This window comes from Centruroides sculpturatus, unplaced genomic scaffold, assembly GCF_000671375.1.
Source record: "Centruroides sculpturatus isolate CEXI.00-Female unplaced genomic scaffold, Cexi_2.0 scaffold518, whole genome shotgun sequence".
NCBI classification, from domain to species: Eukaryota; Metazoa; Arthropoda; class Arachnida; order Scorpiones; family Buthidae; genus Centruroides; species Centruroides sculpturatus.
Window position 1 is genome coordinate 444,347 of NW_019384901.1, and position 23,364 is coordinate 467,710.

Below are 23,364 nucleotides of genomic sequence, written 5' to 3' on the forward strand. Positions count from 1 at the left end.
ATGTTCAAAATACTTTAAATTTAAAACCAAAATACTGGATAAAATAACAAATAAATAATAAAATAAAACAAATATACTAAACAAACTAATACAATAACGATGTAAATAATGTAATAAAATAAAAATAAAATAAATACACAAAAATGCTACCAAGTATAAGGGCAGTGTGGGCTAAGAATTTTTGCATTTTAGTTTTTTTCTTTTATGTAGAAATTCCATGTGGAAGGTAGTCCATCCGCGTCCCTGGCGTTAATACAACCATTTTTTAATTTACTTTTATCCAATGATGAAGAATGCATAGTCCTAAGGATAGTTGCTTCATTCCATTTAACCAGAGTCCTCTGCTTATGCCATACAGGATAATACTGTGTTGCAGTGCCCTTTGTTAATATCGTATTTGTGATCCTTAAGTCTGGTAGCTAATTTCCTTCTTGTGACCCCAGTATAGTCCTTCTTAATTCCTAATTTTCAAACGGAATTTTATATACACCTGTTTTTTCTTATAGAAATAGATAAATAAATAAAACTAATGTCAAAATTGTATAGCTTCTTGATAAAGCATTGAGTTCAGCATTAATATGATTTTTCTTATATCGCAAGTACTTTCGACAAGTATTATATCATCATCCTCAGGCGAAAAAAGAAAATTTGAAAATTAGAACATGCAGAGTGTTCCAAGTAGAAAACGGAAATTTTTCTTGTCAATTTCTAAATTATAACGTTCGGTAATTCCATTCGTCATGTGCAACAAGCTTTTGCGGGCGTTCGAAATATCTTAAATCCACACGACTAGCAGCGCATGTGTTGAGGAGCGATCGTACTAATTGTGCAACTCTTGGCGCTTTTTGTACTTTCGACGATATAATACTCGTCGAAAGTACTTGCGATATAAGAAAAATCGTATTAATGCTGAACTCAGTGCTTTATCAAGAAGCTGTTTTTTCTTCTTTTTTAATCATGTCTTTATCATTTCTTAAAATACTGTATATATTAGGTGCTCTTTTGAAAATCATTTTTGAGCGTTTTCTGTCTGATACTTGTTTCATGATGTTCTTGATGTTTTGATTATATGTGAACTTGAAGATTTTAAACTGATTTGCTTGGGTTCTTATTACATTGTTTCCTTCATATCTTTTAATTAGCCCTTCTATTGTGCTCTTTTTATATCCCAAGTTTGAAGCTGTTTCTTTAATTCTATTAAGTTCTTTGATCCTATCCAGTACATTAGAACAATGTGAATACGCTCTTCTGATGAGTGCTCGAAAGGTGGACAGTTTGTATCTGTAGGGGTCATTCGAGTTAGCCAGAATGTATAGTGGACTATGTGTTGGTTTTATGTAGATACCTGTTATACCATCTCCTTTCAATTGGCTGTCTATATCCAAAAAATGTATCTGTTCATTACTTTTTTGCTCTAGTTTAAGTTTTAATCCATCCCTGTTGTTATTGTTGATTACATGTACAAACTCTTGTATTCTTTTGTCGTTCTAGTTATATGCAACTTGGAGAGAGCATTATCAATGGGTTCAAGATGGATATTGTATTTTACAAAAGGTATGTGGACGATGTCTGCATTATTTGGAAAAACAACAAAAGAATACAAGAGTTTGTACATGTAATCAACAATAACAACAGGAATTTTTGAAATATAAATGAAAAAGTGTAATGAGATGAATGAAATTGTCCAGAAAAAATTTTGGTAAAATCCAGATTTGTTTTATTGTTTTGAGAGCCACAAGTACAGAAAATACAGCTTTACAAAATATGAACTAGGAGAGAATAGATGCTTCAGAGTTTTTCAGACAAAATTGGACATCCACTATTATGTTGTGAAAACAGCATTAGTGTACTTTGGTCATATATTTTGAGAATATCAGTTCTAATAGTTATTCTTCTGACTACAAAAGATTTTGATATTATTTCAATGCTGATATTAAAATGAATTTCTATCACTGAACAGTTTGAACTGTTTATATTAAAACAATGCAAACAGTTTGAACTGCACAATTGAAACATGATGGTTTGGTCAACCAAATACAGGAAATCCTCATTAATTCAAACTCAGATAGTTCAAAATCCCATTAGTTCATAACTGTACTATTGTCCCAGCTAGGGATGTAGGGATTTACATATTAAGGAATTTGGTTAGTTCAAAATATGGCTACTTCAAAATTCAAAGTGAAAATTCTGTCCAAACTGTGTTATGTACATTAACTCATTCAAAGTGTCTCCATGCTATAAGAGAACAATAGACCAAAAACAACTCTAATCTGATCAATATGGCTTTGCTTTTATAGTAACACATTTTCAGGTGTCACCTTACATATAGACTACTCCTTTCTCTTATTTCATAAAATACAGCTGGGTTTCAGGATTGTGAGATTGGGCTACGGGTAGCAGATTGAGATATTCATAGGACTCTAGGCTATACTTTTTGAGCTACTTTAAGAATAATTTGGGCTATATTTTGAGGTATTCTGCTTTACATTTTATAAAACCTATCTGGCAACCTATGATGTTCTTACCAGACACACACTATTTACCTGCAGTTTATTTATATTATTATTCAAATATATTATATAATATATTATTCAACAAAAATAGCATTCTGTATACATAGCCGTATTCCATTTACTTAATAAATTACATCAGTTATGTAACATTTGGCATACTGTACAGAAATATGTTAATCTTGGATAATTTAAAGTCATGAATATTTTGTCCCCTGAATTTCAAATTAATGAGGATTTCCCATATAACCCTAATGGAGGACAATACATATCAAGAAAGACATTTTGTTTAAAAATTCTTTTAGATTTTTTACTTATTGAAATCTTAATTATAAAATAGATATGTACTGTACATCTGTAATATGATAACAAAAATATAACAAACAAGGTGATCAAAATTAAGAGTACTTTGTACTCCTCTAATGACCTTTTATGTACAAAGTCAAGAACAATAAAGTTCAACAATGAAAATTTTATTGGATATAATCAGAGCTGGGGAGTCAGCGTTTTTTTTACCAACTGACTCTGAAGTTGACATTTTCAGCTTGTTGACTGACACCTTAGTACTTATATTTTTATTGTTACTCATTAGTATTTTTAATTAATTAATTTTTTTATGTTACTATGGGATGAGCATTCCAAATCATGTATAACTTTACTGTAACTAATACTAAAAAAATAAAAATAAATATACTGTGTAAGGAACTAAGTCCGAGCTTTATTTTTATTTTACTTTTATTTTGCTTTTATTATATTTTTGGTTGGGGCTTATGTTTAGTTAGGACAAAGGTTTCCTCACCCATCACCCTAATGTTCAAAACGAGAAGATAAGAGATTAACCAACTCACCGACGACAAAATGACAGCGCCATAGCTAGCACTCGCACTCACGTGCACGCCCGAGCGGCCGAATTGTACGTCCACACTGAAGGGGGGCAACCCCATAGACTTTTTAGGGACTTGTATAAACTTAAAACGAAACATCCCGATAATTGTTAAAGAAATGCTGTAAAAGGTTAACAACATATTGTCGAGAAATAAGCTACCAGATAATGAAGAGAAAACAAGAATGTTACATGTAGATATGTAAATGAGGGGAGTGTCTCAATTAGAAACTGTGAAGTCACCACAGACTATAAGTACAGTAGCTCAAGTGAAGACAGACGAGGTGAGCTCCTGAACTGAAAGCGTTGGTCTGCTGGTAGCAGTGAACAAGGTGTCGAATAGGAAATCCTAGTAGGAGATTGAAGGTTCGATTTTGATGATTTGAAAATAGGAAAGTCTTGAGTAGAAGAAAAAGTTCCGAGTATTAATTGAGGTGATGGTTAGGATTGATAGTTATAAGAGAATTTGTAACTAAGTTAAGAATTGGATTTTGTTTTGTCGGAATTCCAAGGGGAATAGTTCTAAGTTAGAATAAGACTTAAGTTTGTCGGGTTGATTTTGATTTGATTTTTTATTTAATAAATTTGTTGTTTGTTTATAAATCTTGTACATAGTATTTGTTAGTCTTGATTAAACATTTATGATTGAGATTTTTTTTGTGACTAACTTTGTCCTTAATTTATTTCGGTACACGCTAAAAGTCCAGGCCTGGCAACTAATAAACGCGAACCCGCGTAAAGTACCCGTTAGGTCCCGGTTCTTTAAGAAAAATTCGTTGTAGAGCAACAAACTAAATATAGTACTTTACAACTGTATATATATATATATATATATATATAATTCATCATGTCATCACTGATATATAATTCATTAGGCTAATTTACTAATTTGCAATGCAATGTTGGTTCTTTTACTTTATTGAAAAAAAAATTACAAAAATTTACGTCCCATATATAAAAGTAATCCTGTCAAGTTTCAAAATTTTACATTCATCCAGTCCTGAGATATAATGCAAAATAGACACCAACATACAAACAGAATTTAATAGATTGTTTTTACATTTTTGGGCTCATGGAGTGTCAAAATGTCAATAATGAAAAAACCAGTAGGGGTCGAAATCTGACAGATCACCATGCTATATTCTGTAACATAATCAGGAAAGTAAAAATAATTACAAAATATAGAGTCAATTAAGGAGTTAGCAAAAAAATTTTTTTACAATGCTTATCCCCAGTTCTGGATATAATTAAAATAAGGAAATGAAAATCAGATGCAGCTTTTGAATCTTATAATATAATCAAGATGGGTTGATAATAATAATCATAGAGCCAAAATGGTTAGGAGTTGAAAGTTGTTGAAATGAAAGGAGTTGAAAGTTGAAATTTGGTAAACAGGGTATGTCGTGAGAACGTACACTAAGAAGGGATTTTTCGAAAGCCTTAATCCTGTCCCCCTGCAGGGGAGAGGGACAGGATTAAAGCTTAACCCGAAGAACTCAGCTTCTACTGTACTATTTTAGATTCCTTTCTTGCATTTATGAGGGAAATTGAACATATTTTTAGACTTTTCTAAAAATTCTTGACGATATTTAGTGTTCCGCCATTTATATAGTTGACATGGGGAGAGCATGCACATAAATTCTCTTTATTCAAACTCTTCGTCTTAATGTTTGATTTTATATTTATGAGTGATTCTGGAAGATCCAACTTATTTTTCAAATTTAGTAAACCTGAAGAAGAACCCAGAATGGGTTACGAAAACATTTGTTATTCATCACTTAGTGGTACTAAGCACCAGTTAGTGGTTGCAGTGAGTCTTAATTATCATTATCCTAGTGTGGTAAGCAGATATCTAAAAATTTTCTAATTAGTCTTGGAAGAGGGGGGACCCAATTCTTGCACATGGTGAAAAAGGTAAGATCAACTATAATCTAATAATCTTAATCTTCGCTATCATTACTTTTTTCCAAGCAATGCTGGGCTCATCTGCTAGTACAGATATAATTTTTAGGTAAAAAATGAAGGTTGTCAATTAAAAAAAAAAAAAGCAGAAATTTGAGAACTGAATAAAACATTCCAACATATGTCACAAAAGTTTAACCACTGACTGTTTACCATTTTGGCATATTCCCCTTTCATTAAATAACTGCTTGAAAATGTTGAGGCATACTGTCAGTTTTATCAGTTAATCTATATGTTAGAAGGTTCTGTCATTCTTCCACGAGAAAGTGTTCCAACTGCTCCTTGGCACAGATACTGTCTAGCAACACTACACTTCAAAATTAACCACACACACTCAAATTGGATTAAGGTTGGAACTGTGGGCCAGTCACTGTAATGTCCTAATTTAGTTTTCTCACTACCAAATCATCATCCATTCAGCTGTGTGTGGCAGAGTATTGTCAAAATGTGAAAAAATCAAGCACATGCTTCCTGGTATGCATCCTTGGCAGAAATTCCTTTCACAAAATTTTAACAAAATCATTAGCTTTGATAGTGTCACAACAGATACATAAATGACTATCCATACAGGCCCAAACCATTACTAATACTGGTTTTTGAACAAATCTTTGATAACATAATGGTCATGATCAGCTTCATCTTTCCAATGGATGACTCTGACCAATCAAATCAAATGATACTCAGAATACTGATTCGTCTGGCCAAATCTCATGCCTCCATTTTTGTAGATCCTACTTCAGGCAGGATTCTGCCCACTATTTGCAACTATGGTTATTTATCATCATTAAGTATGGGATTTTGGTGCAATATCAAGCAGGATCCACACTGGGCTAGGCAGTGATACTGTATGTTCAGAAATGTTTACATGAAACATTTTCCTTGTTGACTTTTCTGTGACAGAGATGCTGGTATGACAATATAGCATTTTAGCAGATGCCCATCAAGGCCCCAGCAGACATAGATGGTCTTTCATCTTGTCAGGCACCACACAATTTATTGCAACACGTGAATGTGCAATACTCCTCAAAAAGTGGACTACTGATGCAATTTTGTGGTCCAAATGCTCCTAATGTTCCTTAATGATCAGTTTGCAAATTTCCTTGTTTACAAGTTTCTCTTGGCATTTTTGTGTGATTTGTTATATTTTGAATTTGCTTTCTTTAAATATTCTGGTAAAGTAGGGATGCAGGGCAGTAGTTAGTACTACTTTACATATTTCAAGTCAATTTATATTAATTTCTGACCAGTGGTTTCTGGCACTGTTGGACTCAGTTTTATTCAATTTCCTGATTATCACTTCTTTCAGGAATTGACAACCTAAGATCTGTTTTCCATTTAAAAACTATATCTATACCCAAAATTACATCTGATTTTTCACTATTTTGATTATTTCCAATAAAATTTGTATAAGTGAACTTTATGGTCCTTGTCTTTATTCCTGTAGATCCAAATATATATATACCATACTTGAGAGACACTAGACTATGTAATTACTTTCATCATGGCTTTCAAATTGACTTATAAAATTAGTATTAAAGCAAATAGTATAGAATGTATATACTAAGTACTGTATTTAAAAAAATTTAATTAGATAATCACCCCAATGACAGAAATCTGAAGATATTACAAATAAATTGCAGGGTTCAGCTAGATATTTACTGAAGATTTTGCCATAAATAGCTTCTTTATCAGTTGTCAATGAACCTACCATTACTGGAATGATTGTAAATTGGTGGCTGGAAAAAATAAAAAAATTGGTGTGTAACAACTTTAAAAATTATTATTAGAATTACTTTTAAAAATAAAAAATTAGCTACTTTTCCATAATTTTAGCAATATATGGAAGATGCATCTCTATACTGTGCTCATCTTCATCTGTATGAATTGTCATCTCTTCAAACAAGCCAGAGGAGTATAATTCTTCATATACTTTTAGCATAAAATAAAAACTTTTTAATAAATACAATACTATCACTAAAAATATTTAGTTTTCTATAAAAATTTTTGCCTTCTGAAAAATATTAAATATTTTAATTAATTAATTAAAGAAAAAAAACTTTAAAATGATGATTTTTGTTAATTACAATAAAATTTAAAAAAAATCTAAACTATGAAATGCAGCCTTCTTTATTTGCTTTTCATCCCAAGAACACTATAATGATGGCACGAAAACTTCCATTTTACACTATTTGATTGTCAAAAATTCTTTAAAAAAAATCAATCATTAACTCAAACTGTCAGAATACATTTGTATTTATTAATTTTAAACCTACTTATCAGTTTTTTAAATTTTTGCTCATTATGGCATGTCACAATTGGTCAATAATCAATATGTAGCTTATTTGTGGCAGGACTCTGAAAATTCTTTACTTGTCAGAACCTATAATATCTGGAATAATTGCACTTATGCTGTCTTAATTTTTAACCATGCCCAGTAGCTTCAATAACTGCATAACTCTAGGTTGTGCAAATTGGGCAAGGATACAAATGAATATGAAGTCTGCAAGTATGAAGTTTTTCTTCATAAACCTGATTATAAAGACAAACGAACTGCCGAATTATTATGCTACAAGCTTGATGTTTCTATTAAAGCAGCCGAGATAGACAAATCAAGAATACTAGAAAGCAAAAGTAGTACTACAATCTCGAAAACAAACTAGAAATATTCCAGGCTATGGGTGAAAAAACGTAACATCTGTCTTAAATGCATTAAACATGATTCCACTCACATCAATTGAATTGGAAAGGGCATTCTCAGTAGCAAGACTAAAATAAGAACCAGCTTGAGTGATCGGAGTATTGACCATCTTTGCTTTTTAAAATCTTATTATAAAAATTTACATTATTATTTTGTATTATGTTTTATTTAAAAAACAAAAATTACCTTTTAAGTTAGAAGTTTGATCTAGGTTCATTTTTTTTAAATTTTCAACTCTATTCAAAGCATTTTTTTTGTTGTTGTTGTTGTTGTTGTTGTTATTGTTGTTATTGTTGTATGCAGTTTCCAGCAAAGTTTAATAAATTTTTTTTCTATTTGTGAAAATTTCTACGTAATTCAAATGTAATTTTTAATATATATCTTACACAGCATTATTAATATGATTTTGGAGATTGCAGAATGTAATAAATTACTTTAAAAAATGAAAAATAATTGTATCATTTGATTTCAAGATATTTTGTATATACAGTCGACCCCCCTATAACACGGTAGATATGTTCCGTTCTTTATGAAATTGATGTTCTACGAGTCTTTAAATACATGAGCCAATTACAGCCCGGTACATATGCAGTTTACGGACTACAACTGTTTGAAAGGTTTTCTTCCATAAAATTAATCGAGTCTAGACTAATTTGACTCAACATTTCCAAAACACGTATAATTTTTTGAGAATAATCCATATAAACTATGCTATAAACAAAAAATTGTAGAATTACTTATCAAGTGTGCACCGTTCGTTGACGCCATTGCTTAAGCTTGTTTTTGTCATGGAGGGGCGCATTGAACGGGGGCGCGCGTGTTTCCTGATAAATTATTTTTCTGTGAAAAATTTGCTGAACTTTGGAGACATCATTAATATAAATATAATTTTTATGGACGTTAATAATAAATGGTTTTTAGTAGGTCCACTGCTCGTTTAAACTCAGCGGTTTGTGCAATATCTGCTATTGGTCTAGATTCGACCAATCCTCTCAAGACACGAGTTGATGATGATGTTTTACCATTATATAGGAGTCTCTTTTAGCGTGTTTATACAAATACGGTCACAATTTTTTTGCCATTATATACGGATCTGAATTATATGAACCCGTTTTATGGGGAGAGTCTACTGTATTTTAAAAATAATTAATTCTATCCTGGGATCCCAGGAAACAGCTCACTTTTTCCTGAAATTTCCCGGGGAACAAGCAAAAGACTGGGAAATAAGAAACCCTAAAAATGTCATCATAGATCTAGCATTTTACCAGCAGTATGTGAGACAAGCAGAGGGTCAGGGGTTAATCCCTCCTGACCACTTACACTGCACAGGCTGGTAAAACCTGGTTTCAGAGTTGTCAGATGGCTAGGAGGGCAAAGTGAGTGGCGAGTGCGTCAGTAAGCTGGCAGGCGGTCTTTCAGAGACAGGAGACAGGTTTAACAAAATAACAAAGCATTTATTATATGGCTAACACTAAAATACAAAACGCTACACAGAGTTAAATGCATATCTCTAGGTTATATAAGCTAGATGCGATTAACATAAGATTACAAAGTAAATATGATTGACAACCACTTAGTCTATCCTATGACAGCTATGCCTACTTCCGTTTCAAGAGAGAATTCGTAGTCCACTGATAATTACCTCAAAAGTTGGAGGAGTCCTATATGCAGTGATGACAGTTCTTTATGGAAGCATTGGGCATTGTCGGTGTCTTCTACAGTTGTCTTCTACTGGGACTAGATTGAGTCCTTTCTTGGAGGTGCAGGAGACGGGAAATCACTAAGACCAATTATAACTTCTATGTGCGAACTCTCGAGCTTCCAGTGGCTTGCACCTTTTATATCATTGTCGTGGGAAATCTAACATGTGGTCAACTTTTGTTGACGATGATGGTGCATTCTTGACACCTATGTGTCAACTTTCCCACTGACTTGTTACTACAACTAGTGACCTTTGATCTAATTTCTATCTCTCCATTTTTTTCTAATGAAGATGTTTACATTTTAACAATTGACATTAATTTTTGATTTTATTTACCCCTTCCTACCCACGCTCGAGTTTGACTCGAGCAAGGTCCATAGCGTTACAAAAAAACGGGAGTTTGGGCCCCCCAAAAAATTTTTTTTTGATTTTTGGAATGTTTTTTAGGTCCCCAAATTTTTTCAAAATTTTTTTCCCCGTGCGAAAAAATTTTATAGCAATTTTAATCAACCTTTAATGACGCGTGCTTCACGCTTTATTGCTTTTTAATTGTTTTTTAATGGGAGTTTTTTATCAAATTTATTTCATCCTTCTAAAGTTGTAGTGCACCAATTTTCCTTTGGTAAAGTTATTTAAAAAGTTAGTTTCTGATGTCAAAAACGACCTCCGATAGTTTTTTAATTTTTTTAATTAATAGATTTTATTATATGTATGTTTAATTAATTAGGGGGGGTCGGAAATCGCAATAAAAATTATAATTTTTTAAAAATATTTAAAAATATAGGCCTAGTTGGTAGTCACCCTACTTTAAACCCTTGTCCTCCTGAGACATCTATGAGAATGTCCTGGAAAATCCAACTCCAGCTGTGTTCAAGGTCATCCAGATGTGTAAACAATGACTCATTGGTATTAAATTTCACAGAAAGGCGAGACAAAAGAAAATAAATGAAGCTTTTTAACGAAATGATGAAGCTTTTTAACCAAAATTAACGAATTTCTTTCGTTTTTTTCAGTTTTAAGTTTTTTTATGTTTAATTAAAACTTTTTTTAAAAAAGTGGACAAGAAGGGGTTAAGAGCCCCATAAAAATCTGCAGGCACACAAGTATATATTTTATTTTCACTTTTTGATGAACTTTTATCTAGAAAACATTTTTGATATGCAAAGTACTGTATTACTTGACCATTATAAAATGTGCTCTTACCTTTTTTTTTGATAGCCAAGCATAGAAAAACAAAAATGTTGATATTTCTGTTCTTGTATTATTTGGACCAAAAGCAAATAAAGGAGAATTTGTACAAATTGTCTTTAACTTTACTTAAATTTTTTAAACAAATAAAATGCTTTAATTATATAATAATATTGAAGGTATATGGACAATCTACATTATTGGCCCCAATTTGAAAAAAATTGTAGACCTATAAATTCCCACTGTCGTCTGTCCATCCTTCCTTAATCTCAAGAACGGAGTTAGATAGATGAAAGACGAGACCAGATATGGAAACCTTGGGGGCAGGAGGATCCCAATTAACTATATAAGAACTTTTGATGCAAACTAGAAAACATGTTATTTCAATTAAAAAATTTTTCTCTAAAAGGTGTTAGATAGATGACCAGCATAACCCTATTGTTAAATGAAAAGTATGATGTATAGGGGCAAGCCACTATTAATTTGAGGTGGAGAGCACATTTTAAATTAAATAAATTAAAAATATGATTAATGAGCAACTATTTATTATGACATCATCATAATGCCGGGCTGCAAATTTTCATCTCCTTTAAATTATCTGATATGTGTAAAACAGTACTTAAATTTATTGTAGTCTTTATAAAGATATGTTTTGAAATTTAAAGATTATAATCATTACAGTGATGCCTTCCAATGCCATGGTTAATAAATAAAGGTTATATTGGGTTGAGCATTGTTTTTACACTAAACTTACTTTCAAAAATCACATTGATAAACTAGTTAAATCTCTGCCTATCAGACATAGAATTTTATGGAGATTTTGTAATCCCATCTTTAATAAAAGAGCATTGCAAACCATTTTTTTGCTAATTTTCAATCTTGCATTGATTATGGATTGCACATCTGATCATGACTGCACCTTCCCTTTTACACAAGATATCTTATTAATAGCAGAAGTAATCAGAAGTAATCTTCTGTTTAATAAAATGTGTAACTTGCCTTTCACTATTGACTCTAATATCACTAGAATTCGCTGGGCTTTCCTTCTTTGAGAGTATTAAATATTTCGACTGATTAATATATTACAAATATTTTAATGGTTTTTATCTATCAAGATTGACTTTCACTCCAAATTTAATTGAGAAAACTTTGCTCATTTACTTTCACTTTTTACTCCCTTTTTTTGTTTAAATCTATCCCAACAATATTTTTTTTATCCATATTAATCATTATTAAGGTTTCACGATACCATATATCGTGAAACCTTAATAATTTTGATGAATTTTTATATCATGACTTCCCCAATTTTAAAATGAAATGTAAAAAAAGTACTGTATCTCTCTTAAGATTTGTTTTGTTTTTAGATTGTGTTTTTATAGGGGACAGAAATCAAATGTCTAACCAGATTTTTCCTGTAAATTTAATAAAATAAACAAACAAACAAACAAAGTTTTAATGTATTTTCAATAATTGTGGTTATTTGAAATAAATGTGTGATTTAATTATGACAGTTGTGAAATTTAACACATCATTGTTGCTGATGTAAGGTAGTGTTCTTTGTTTTAGAATGTTTAGTTGAAATTAAACATTACTATGTTAAAAGTAAACATTAAGTGGTGTTGATTTACATTTGTTTTAATGCACATGATCATACCCACACCCAAAGACAAACTTTACAAAAAAGATAATTTATAAAATTTATAAATACATGGATAGTCCAGAAGATATTCATGTGAAATTTTCATAATTTATCTGAGATTGATGGAGTAAATTTAAAATTGATTTGAACCTGTACATCATGCTTTTCCTGTTAGCAACAGAGGCCTGCCAGTCATAATCTAACTCCTTTCAAGGAAAATTTTTTAATTGAAATAACATGACTTCTGGCTTGCATCAGAAGTTCATATATAATTAATAAGAACCTTCCACCCCAAAACTTTCTACATTTGGTCTAACTCTGTTCTTTCTACATTTGGTATCTAACTCTGTTCTTGAGATTAAGGAAGGACAGACACAAATGAACAGCAACAGTGGATATTTATAGGTCTACAATTTTTTCAAATTGCAGCCTGGCATTATGACAATGTCACAATAAATAACTCCTCATTATTGTTAATATTTAATATTTTTAAATTGCAACACAATTGGATATATAAATTTTTGTAATACAAAAAATAAAATTGAGTTTTTTTATAATCAATTACAAAATAAATTTATAATTAAAATAGAAAGCAGAATTGTCATAATTATTTGAAGTTAAACAATTAGTACTAATTCATAATTTTTAAAAAATAAAATTATAAATTAGCACTAATTATGTTATTTTTCTGATATAAAATAGAAAACAAAAAAACTAGAATTTTTCTGATATAAAATAGAAAACAAAAAAACAGTTTACACAACAAAATTTCAAATTTTTATGAAAGAAGGTATGTTTCTAAAAATGACTGCTATCAATATTTAAATGACTTATAAATATAAAAACAATTTTACAAGTTAGTTTTGCTTATAATTTTTCAATCAGAAATTTCTATGATATTAAAAGAAAAATTTTTTTAATGTAAAATAGAATTATATAGAAAACATTAAAAAATTTATATTATTTAATTTAACATAAATATCAAATTGTTCAAATTTGGTATGACATTTCAGAAGTTTCATTATATTTTTTAATGCATTTCAAACATCACAAATTATTATTGTTCCCTTTAGAAAGATTTATTTAAACTCATCCAAAATACTCAAAAATTTTAAAATCTATCTTATTATGAATAGAATAATTCATAATATGAATGAGCAATTACTTATTTGACATCATCACAAAGTCTGGCTGCAATTTTTATCACATTTTTAATTAATTTAAAATATATGTTCTTCACCTCAAATTAGTACTGTCTTGCCCCTGTACATCATACTTTTCCTCTTAGCAGTTCTGCCGGTCATCTAACTAACTCCTTTCAGGGAAAACATTTTAAGTGAAATAATATCACTTCCAGTGCAAACTGGAAGTTTGTATATAGTTAGTTAGAGCCTCCTGACCCTAAGATTTCCATACATAGTCTAGACTTTCATCTATCTCACTCCATTCAAGATTAAGGAAGGACAGACAATGTGGGAATTTATAGGTCTAGTTTTTTCAAATTATAGCCCAATAAATATTTTACTATAGTAATTATTTAAAATATAGAATGAAAGCTGAAGAAAGTATTTTACTGTCTAATGAAAATTCTTAATGTTTATTATTTGCTGTTACTTATCTTTTAAATGATAAATTTTTTATATGCTTTTTTAAAATTTGCAGAAAAGAAATTGCATAAAAATTATCCATTTATCATCAAAAGATAAAAAGAATTAATGAAGAGAAGAATTTTCATTGAAGAGTAAAGAACTTACTTTTCATTCTAAGTTTTCATTTTATACTGCAATGAAATGAAAAATGAATTGGAAAATTTTAAATAAATAATTTATTTATATTGTACAGACAAAAAAAATCTTGACAGAACTTAATGAATGAACAATAATGAATCAGTTATGTTAATATTAAAAAATAAATCATTAACTTAATTTTGTACTTACTTTCTTGATCTATAGTCAGATCATAGAAAGGAGTTCGATAGATTTTTGCTGGAGACAATGCACATCCACCAAGACGTACATGATGAGATGGTCCCAATATGAAAACACGTTTTCTGAAATTAATTAAAAAACTTATTAAAAGTATTTTATTTCCAAATATTGAATTTCTAAATATTAAATAAAAAAACATCACAATACATACACAATTGTTGGATCAATTTGCTTATATGCAAATCCTGCTTATCTGATATGTGTAAAACAGTACTTAAATTTATTGTAGTCTTTATAAAGATATGTTTTGAAATTTAAAGATTATAATCATTACAGTGATGCCTTCCAATGCCATGGTTAATAAATAAAGGTTATATTGGGTTGAGCATTGTTTTTACACTAAACTTACTTTCAAAAATCACATTGATAAACTAGTTAAATCTCTGCCTATCAGACATAGAATTTTATGGAGATTTTGTAATCCCATCTTTAATAAAAGAGCATTGCAAACCATTTTTTTGCTAATTTTCAATCTTGCATTGATTATGGATTGCACATCTGATCATGACTGCACCTTCCCTTTTACACAAGATATCTTATTAATAGCAGAAGTAATCAGAAGTAATCTTCTGTTTAATAAAATGTGTAACTTGCCTTTCACTATTGACTCTAATATCACTAGAATTCGCTGGGCTTTCCTTCTTTGAGAGTATTAAATATTTCGACTGATTAATATATTACAAATATTTTAATGGTTTTTATCTATCAAGATTGACTTTCACTCCAAATTTAATTGAGAAAACTTTGCTCATTTACTTTCACTTTTTACTCCCTTTTTTTGTTTAAATCTATCCCAACAATATTTTTTTTATCCATATTAATCATTATTAAGGTTTCACGATACCATATATCGTGAAACCTTAATAATTTTGATGAATTTTTATATCCTGACTTCCNAAAATTATTTATATTAATGATGTCTCCAAAGTTCAACGAAGTTTTCGCAGAAAAATAAGTTATTAGAAATCGGCCGCTGTTTGCTGAGCTGTTCCGTGACGAAAACAACCTTTAGCAATGGCGATGTCAAATGGTGCACACTCGGTAAGTAATCCTACAATTTTTTGTTTATAGCGTAGTTTATACGGATTATTCCAAAAATATTATATGTATTTTGGAAATGTTGAGTCGGATTAGTCTAGAATCGATTAATTTTATGGAAGAAAACCTTTCAAACAGCTGTAGTCCGTAAACTTGACACGTGTCGGGCTGTGATTGGAACGACTAGTAAGAAATCAGATTCCTAAAGAATGGAACGTATCTATGATCTTATAGGAGGGTCGACTTGTATATACAAAGTATTTCCTCAATTCTAAGATGCACTTCTTTTAACCTATTTTTTACTTGTGTGAAACAGAGGTGTATCTTACAATACATAACATTATACAATTTGCGATCCAAAACAACAATCAGTCATCATGAATATACTATGTGGCATGTTAGCATCGTGGTACCATGTGGCATCAATAATAGACATTTTCAGTTATACTGCTCAAAGGTCAAAAAAACTGATAATTAATTAAAACTCCTTTTTAATATTTAAAACTTCAAGAAAACATGATGATACAGTATTAAAATAAAAAGTTATTGCATATGAAAAAGAATATGGAAATAGAGTTGCCACATACATAACTAATTTCGTGGAATTTGTATCATTTTACAACAAAACCTGGATTTAGCAATCTTGGGACCAGAGACTTTGCTCACTTAACTCAGGTATCCATTAAAAACTACTGTGTATTTTACAATACCCTGTGGTTTTTATAATTGATACATGATTTTGTTTTGTAAAAGACTGGTGAAAACAGAAGTCAAAATTAGTGAAAGAATCACCAAAACTAAAAAAAAAACTATTTTTATCCAAAAATTAATTAACACTTCTAGTGCTAAATTATGTCAAGTACATTTCATGCTAAATTTAATACATGCAGTCATCAACTTTTGGATGTAATATATTGCTAAAAATTGTGTACAAAAGTTAAATAATACAGTTGCATGTAATAAATGGAATTCCATGCCCAAAGAGCTAAAAAAAATTGAAATCTTTTATTGAGATAAAAAAAAATCTTTTATAGTAAATGTTACAATGCATAAAAATTTATTTAAAATATTAAAATCACAGATTAAACATAAAACAGGCAATAAAAATTACTTTTTATAAATGATTCTGCTGTTAAATACCAAAATTGGAATAAAGCACCTCTGCACAGCAGCTCAAAATTTTTGTTTGTCAGCTGAAAACATTTAGAACTGCAAATTTAGCATATGAAAAGTGAATCAAAAATTAGTCAAAGTTTAATATAATTTCAGACAGAACTACCTGTAATTATAAATTAATGAGTAAATTAGAGGAATCAGGAAGTTCTATCTGAAATTAAATTAAATTTAACTAATTTTTGAATTTATAAAGAAGTTTTTGCTTTCTATTTAGTAATTTTTCTTTTAAAGACAGCACTCCTGTCTGGTAGGTTTTTGTAAATTTTTGTTTATATAGTAAATTAATATAGTTATGACCCAAATATATGTATTATGTAATTGTTTTATATTTTGTATCCCCATATCTTGATACAAATGCATACTGATTAAATAAACAAACAAGTAAAATAAAATACATAAAATTTACAGAACATCAGGAACTACAATTTATAGAAATTGAGGAGTTAAATTTGGTTTGCAATGGTATTCAAGACCACTACTACTAAGCAGGCTTGACTGTCATCTTGGATGGCAAAAAATCATATGTTTTGTTCACATTTTCCATAATCTTTTCCAAAGTTTCAGGATAAATTGACTCAATATGTTCCCAATTCCAACAAAAAACCAAATTTTTAACAAGCATATATTTATTGTGACATTGTCACAATAAATATACAGTTTATATTACATATGAAGAATTATATACAGTTTTATCACAGATATAAGAATGTTTAAATTCCTGACTATTAAGTCTGGTCAGAAGAGTCTCATAACCTGTAAGCATTAACACCAGGACATTTCTCAATAGGGTCAAGTTTAATCACAACTTCTCAACCAAATTTAATTTAGAACATTCCATCCTGGAAATTGCTATTTTCTGATGAAGGTCTGTGATGTGGATTAAAAAAAACATTAGAAATATACTGTATGTTCTTTGTTGAACTAACAATACTAACACTAAGGTTCTTAAGTGGTTTTTCATTTGTTCTGTCCAGTTCTATCCAAGAAGTGTTCTCATTTAATGAATTTTCAAGGAAACCATTTGTCTAGATGGCAACTGATATAACAAATTTCTGGAAAAGAAAGCACAGAGAATATTTATCTACTTTACAACAGTATAACACCATGTAAACACAAATGTCAGGATAAATGATCTTATATTATTAAGTGAAGAAAAAAAATGTACTTCCTGAAAATGGACCTGGGTAGTCATTCTGGAAGTGATGCTTTAGTCAGTAGTAACAATTCAGACAAAAATTTCATGTTTAAAATTGTTCACAATATGCATTTTGGCCAGATACTACATCCAAGCCCTCTTCAGTTAATTTTTGAAATTTTTTAAAAATAAAACATGGCTTTTTGATGACAGTGCTTCCATTAGTCATATTAAACATTATTACTTTTCATTTAGTTACTTGATAAAATATAACTATGGCAGTACCAAAATTATCCAAGCCCTAAAAAGCTAAGGTTTCTCATTATCAAAGGCAAACCTGTAAGTAAATACACTAGTTTTCTTATACTGTAATTTATAAAAGAAAGTTTAAAATGATAATGACTTGTTTCTGTTCTGTTTTATTCTTGCCATGCAAGACAAAAATCATTCATATTAAAAAGTAATTAGAATAACACATTTTTGTTGTTACTGTACTGTACATATCAGCTGTACAATAAATAATGTAAAAATTGTTGTTCTTATATATGATTAAATTCACTAAGATATAAAGAGAGGTTTAAAAGTGCTACCAAATAAATCTTTTTATATTTAATTTTTTAATGTAAAATGGTTGTGGCCATCCATTTTATCTGAGTTTTTGGTTATCTGAGGTAGCATTGGTCCACATTATTTTGGATAATCAAAGTTCTTCTATATTCTGATATTGGCATTCTGAATTTGTAATTTAACATAATTTTAAAATTTACAATATTTAGTTTTCAGTAATACAGTTGTATAAACAAAAATGTTTTGTATTTTTTTTTTAAATCAGAAAATTCACTTAATTAATGTAGAAGGTATGGTTGCTGTATGTTCAAATTTTGTGGTATGCTGCCATCTGCCTAAAACATAACACTTCCCCCTGGTACAACCACACAAGTGACAATAATTGTCAAATTAATAAAAATAATATAAAAGTGTTACATTTAGAAAAAGACCTATATAAAAAGGAAATTTAAAGAACACACAGAAAACAAAAAACACCCTAAAGATAACATAATTAATATTTCAGAAGGCATGTCAATAGATCCCCAATGGTATAAACTAATAGAGAGCGCTTCCACGCGTTAAACATTGTTTAAAAGCACACCTCATTGTACAGAATGTTAGGAATGAATTAGATAACATTAGTTGTCGGTATACTGTTATTCTATGAACACTGGATAACACCAGTTGTCAGTTTTTACCCTGTTTTACCTTTTGTTGGGAATAATACATTTCAGAGTATCTATGAACACTTACATTTACACTATTAACTGGAAATGTAAGTGTTCATAGATACTCTGAAATGAATAATCTGTATTTATTTTTTTATATAAATGATGTGTTAAACAGCAATGTTTTATACATTTTTCATATTATAGAGAATGGTCATACGCCTATGTGATAAAAATATAGTAACACAATTTTAAGATGTACCATTATAAGACAAGTAAGTTTTTTATGTTATTGTTTTTCCCCTTTTTTTTAATGTCATATTTACCAATGTTGTGAACCTTACTTTGTTTTGTATTTTTAACAGCACTGAAGAAGGGTTGGGAGCATAAACCAACCCAAAATGTATTTGAAAAAAAAAATTGTTTTAAATAAACTGTAATGTTTTCCTAACCAATTGCTGCTTGGTCGTCTACCAAAAATCATTTTTTGGATTACAAGGACGCTACACACAAAAATCAGAAAATACACATTTAAATGAATTAATATCTTACGGATTAAGAAATTAATAAAAATATACTCAATTTATAAGAACATTTTCATAATAATTAAAAACTGATTACTGTAATTATTACATAATTAATTACAAAAACAAATGCACATTGATTGAACTGCATGCTTTATTATATCAACTGAATATATGTGGTGGGTCTAAAAAGTTTGGTGAATGTTAGGACATCTTGAATGCAATGCATGCAATAAGTTTGAGCATATGTATGGACATCCAGGTTTATGTCTAGAAATGTCTCCAAGCCATGGCTAAAAGCAGGCTTCCCCCACAGTTATTTGAGCACAGTCTGTAAGAATGTCAAAAATGTCAAAAAGCAATGGAACAACAGCATAACATGGAAATTCTGAAATATTGATGCAAAATGTGATTCATTAATAATCTCTGAGATCATTTATGGATTACATTTGAGATTAATTAATCACATTTTGCTGGCATTTCTGTGATTCAGGCTTGTGTGACAGCAGTTCTTAAACCAGTTCCAAAACAAGACTTTTTCAACTGTTTCTAGAAGCTTACCAAATGTTGTCAAAAGTATGTTCTCTATCATGGAGAGTATCAAAGTACTCAGAGCTCAATAAATGTAATTACTATGAGTCTTCTGATTTATTGTTTTTATTTTAACATTCACCAAACTCTTTAGTTGTACCATGTATATGTTGCAGTCAAAACCCATTTTTAGTTAAAATGCGTTTTAACAAGTTGAAACTAGTTTATACTGGATGTCTTTGTTAAAACAGTTTTGTCTAGTTAAAACTAGTTTTAACTCAAATTCATTTTTGACTAGCAGTAAATTCTAGTTTTAACTAGACAAAACTGGTTTGTCTAGTTAATTTACTGCTGTACATGTTTTGATTTTAGATAAAACTAGTTTTAACTTTTAACATTAGTTAAAACTAATTTTAGCTACATAAATATGTTTGGGGGAAATAAATAAAGTTGTGTTTAGTGATTTGGCGGAAGATGCCTAACATTTTGCTTATGAAGGAAATTATAGCGCTAATTTGGGTTTTGGAGCCTCTAATGAAAATATCATATTCTGAAGTATGTTTTTCAAATAAAACTTTGGAGTTTATTAAAAAAAAAAAATTGTATATTGTGTTTACAATGACGACTTTTTCACTGTCTGGCATTTTAGGCATCTCACCCCAAGTATCCGGGTGAGATGCCAAATGCCATTAGGGTAAGATAACAAATATAATTGCATAAAATTAATTTTTGAATTTCTTAACCAAATTTAATTTATTGCATATGTAGTACAAAGTACTTCATAGTAAGTATAACAGCACAGTATAAGTATTGTTAAGTTTCCGCCCGTTCTAACGTGTTCTATAGCTAGCTGAAAGCTTTTTTCAGTCCAAAAACTTTTTTGAGAAGTCCTTATATAATTTCTATGCATATCCTGCAATAAAACGAGAAAACAAAAGTTTATTAAAAATAGGCATATTGGAATTCAATTAACAAAAAATAGGCATGTTACCCCAAGAAAAATGTGGCATCTTTTGGGATTTTGTTGGAGTAAGATGCCTAGTAGAGTCACGTGCTCCAGCATGCCCGATCAGGATCAGCTGTAGCTGACAATGGAAACTTTAGAACCTTAACTACATCATACATACATTAATTGTTTTTCGCAATTTTTAATAAATTCTATTTTAACTTTTAGTTTGAAATTACTCTAGAAACATTTCACAACAAAAACTTCGTTCTTATCTAGTTTTTATTCTTCTCAGATGTAGAAAATGAAGTAACGGTTTCCACACTCAATATTGGCCCAACGATTCATCATACAAATACATGACAATATGTGACGTCACTGTTTGAAAATATAAAAAATTAGGCATCTTCCCTCGAATCACTATATGTTGCAGTCAAAACCAGTTTTTAGTTAGGATGCGTTTTAACTAGTTAAAACTAGTTTATACTGGATGTCTTTGATAAAACCCGTTTGGTCTAGTTAAAAGTAGAATTTACTGTTAGTCAAAAATGAATTTGAGTTAAAACTAGTTTTAACTAGACAAAACGAGTTTTATCAAAGACATCCAGTATAAACTAGTTTCAATTAATTAAAACGTGTTCTAACTAACAATGGGTTTTGACTGCAACATATACATTAAATAATTCAAACTAACTTCATAAAAATAAACTCAAATTTTAAACTAATAATTTACTTTCAAAATAAAAATCTAGAACAAGTTGTATCAATAACTTTCCTGGCTATTATGAAATTTTATTTAAAAAAGTAACTTTTGTATTTTTAATTACAATATAATAAAATTGTTTGGTGCCATCTATTATGACATTGTTATAAAAACATTTTATAATTTTAATTATTATAAAATGGGAAAAAGCTTAACTTTCAGGGTAATGATGAGTTTTATAAAAATTGTAAATTTTAATAGCAAATAATATCTTTATGAAGTCCAATTCCTCTCAAGATATGACACCTGACATCCCTCTATCATCCCATCCCCTTGATCTTTAACCATGAAAATTTAATAGCATCAATGCCTCTTATACACAACTTATCATGCCAAATTTCATTTTTTAATCTTTACTCCAACATGAAATATTGAATGAAGTAATGCCAACACAACACACAAAATTTTTTTCTTTTGTTTTTTGACTTTTTTGGCTTCAGAAAGTCTCAAAACAAATATTTGCAAAAAACTCTGAGGGTCAAATTTGACATAATTCCAATATTTTTCCGATATGAATAAATAACAGTCAAGAAAGTAAAAGAAGTTAACACAACATTTTAAAGTGTGTGAATCCTCAAAAGTAACTTTTATACTTATTGAGAAGAAATTTAATAATCGTCAGATATTTTTAATCATTACAAAACAAAATTTATTATAAAAAATAATGCAACTCTAACAAACATTAATAAAAGAAATACAAATGCTAAGATTGGAAATTAAAAATGTGATTATTTTGTAATATCTAACAGTTTCACTTCATCTTAAAAATTCTAAAAATCAATTTACAGTCATTTTTATCATTAAGAAAATTTCTGTAAGATACACAACTTTTCCAAAAGCTCTTTTGATAGTTTTACCATCTATTGAAAAGCTCAGTATCCATAGCATATGAGAGAAAATTTAAATAGTAAAATTTCAAGATATACTTAAAATAATAGTTGAAATTATTTGAACCCCATCTTATTAAAATTATAATTATATTTAGCTAATTTATTACATGAATTTGAAATTTCTTATTTGATTAGTAATTTCAATAAAAAATAGCAAACTATGTTGATGTATGTATATATAAACATCTTAAAGCCAAATGATTACCAGATTAAATTGTTTGGCTTTATTATAATAATCAGTAGTGATAATGTAGCACGATTTAATCCACCAATCATTTGACTAATATATTGATGTATCTAAATATTTATGTATTGTATTTTGTCTTTTTTTTCCTGGAATTTTTCCATTAAAAAAGTGGATTTTGTCCATCAAATTTTTATTAAGCTTATTTAAACAGGAATTCTTATCATTAATTTACAAGCTGACATAATACATACGGTGCAATGATGGCTCGAGCAGGACCATGACTGACATCACCAGCAGCAGATAACCAATTTTCTAACTGGTGTTTAAGTTCTCTACCTAAAAATTTATATTTATAAAACGTTTATATATATTTATATATATAGAGTA

At 29.4% G+C, this 23,364-nt stretch overlaps 1 protein-coding gene across 1 annotated transcript in view; it reads right to left on the reverse strand.

The window, feature by feature from the left end:
* LOC111631493 (protein MEMO1-like) overlaps positions 1-23,364 on the reverse strand; it is a 36,920-nt gene that overhangs the window by 13,069 nt on the left and 487 nt on the right. The window contains exons 2-7 of the mRNA XM_023375737.1: positions 23,218-23,313; positions 18,852-18,872; positions 14,722-14,758; positions 14,520-14,632; positions 7,173-7,284; positions 6,955-7,091 (exon numbers count right to left, since the gene is read on the reverse strand). Of these exons, the coding sequence (XP_023231505.1) occupies positions 6,955-7,091; positions 7,173-7,284; positions 14,520-14,632; positions 14,722-14,758; positions 18,852-18,872; positions 23,218-23,313 (516 nt within the window). The remainder of the gene's footprint in view (positions 1-6,954; positions 7,092-7,172; positions 7,285-14,519; positions 14,633-14,721; positions 14,759-18,851; positions 18,873-23,217; positions 23,314-23,364) is intronic.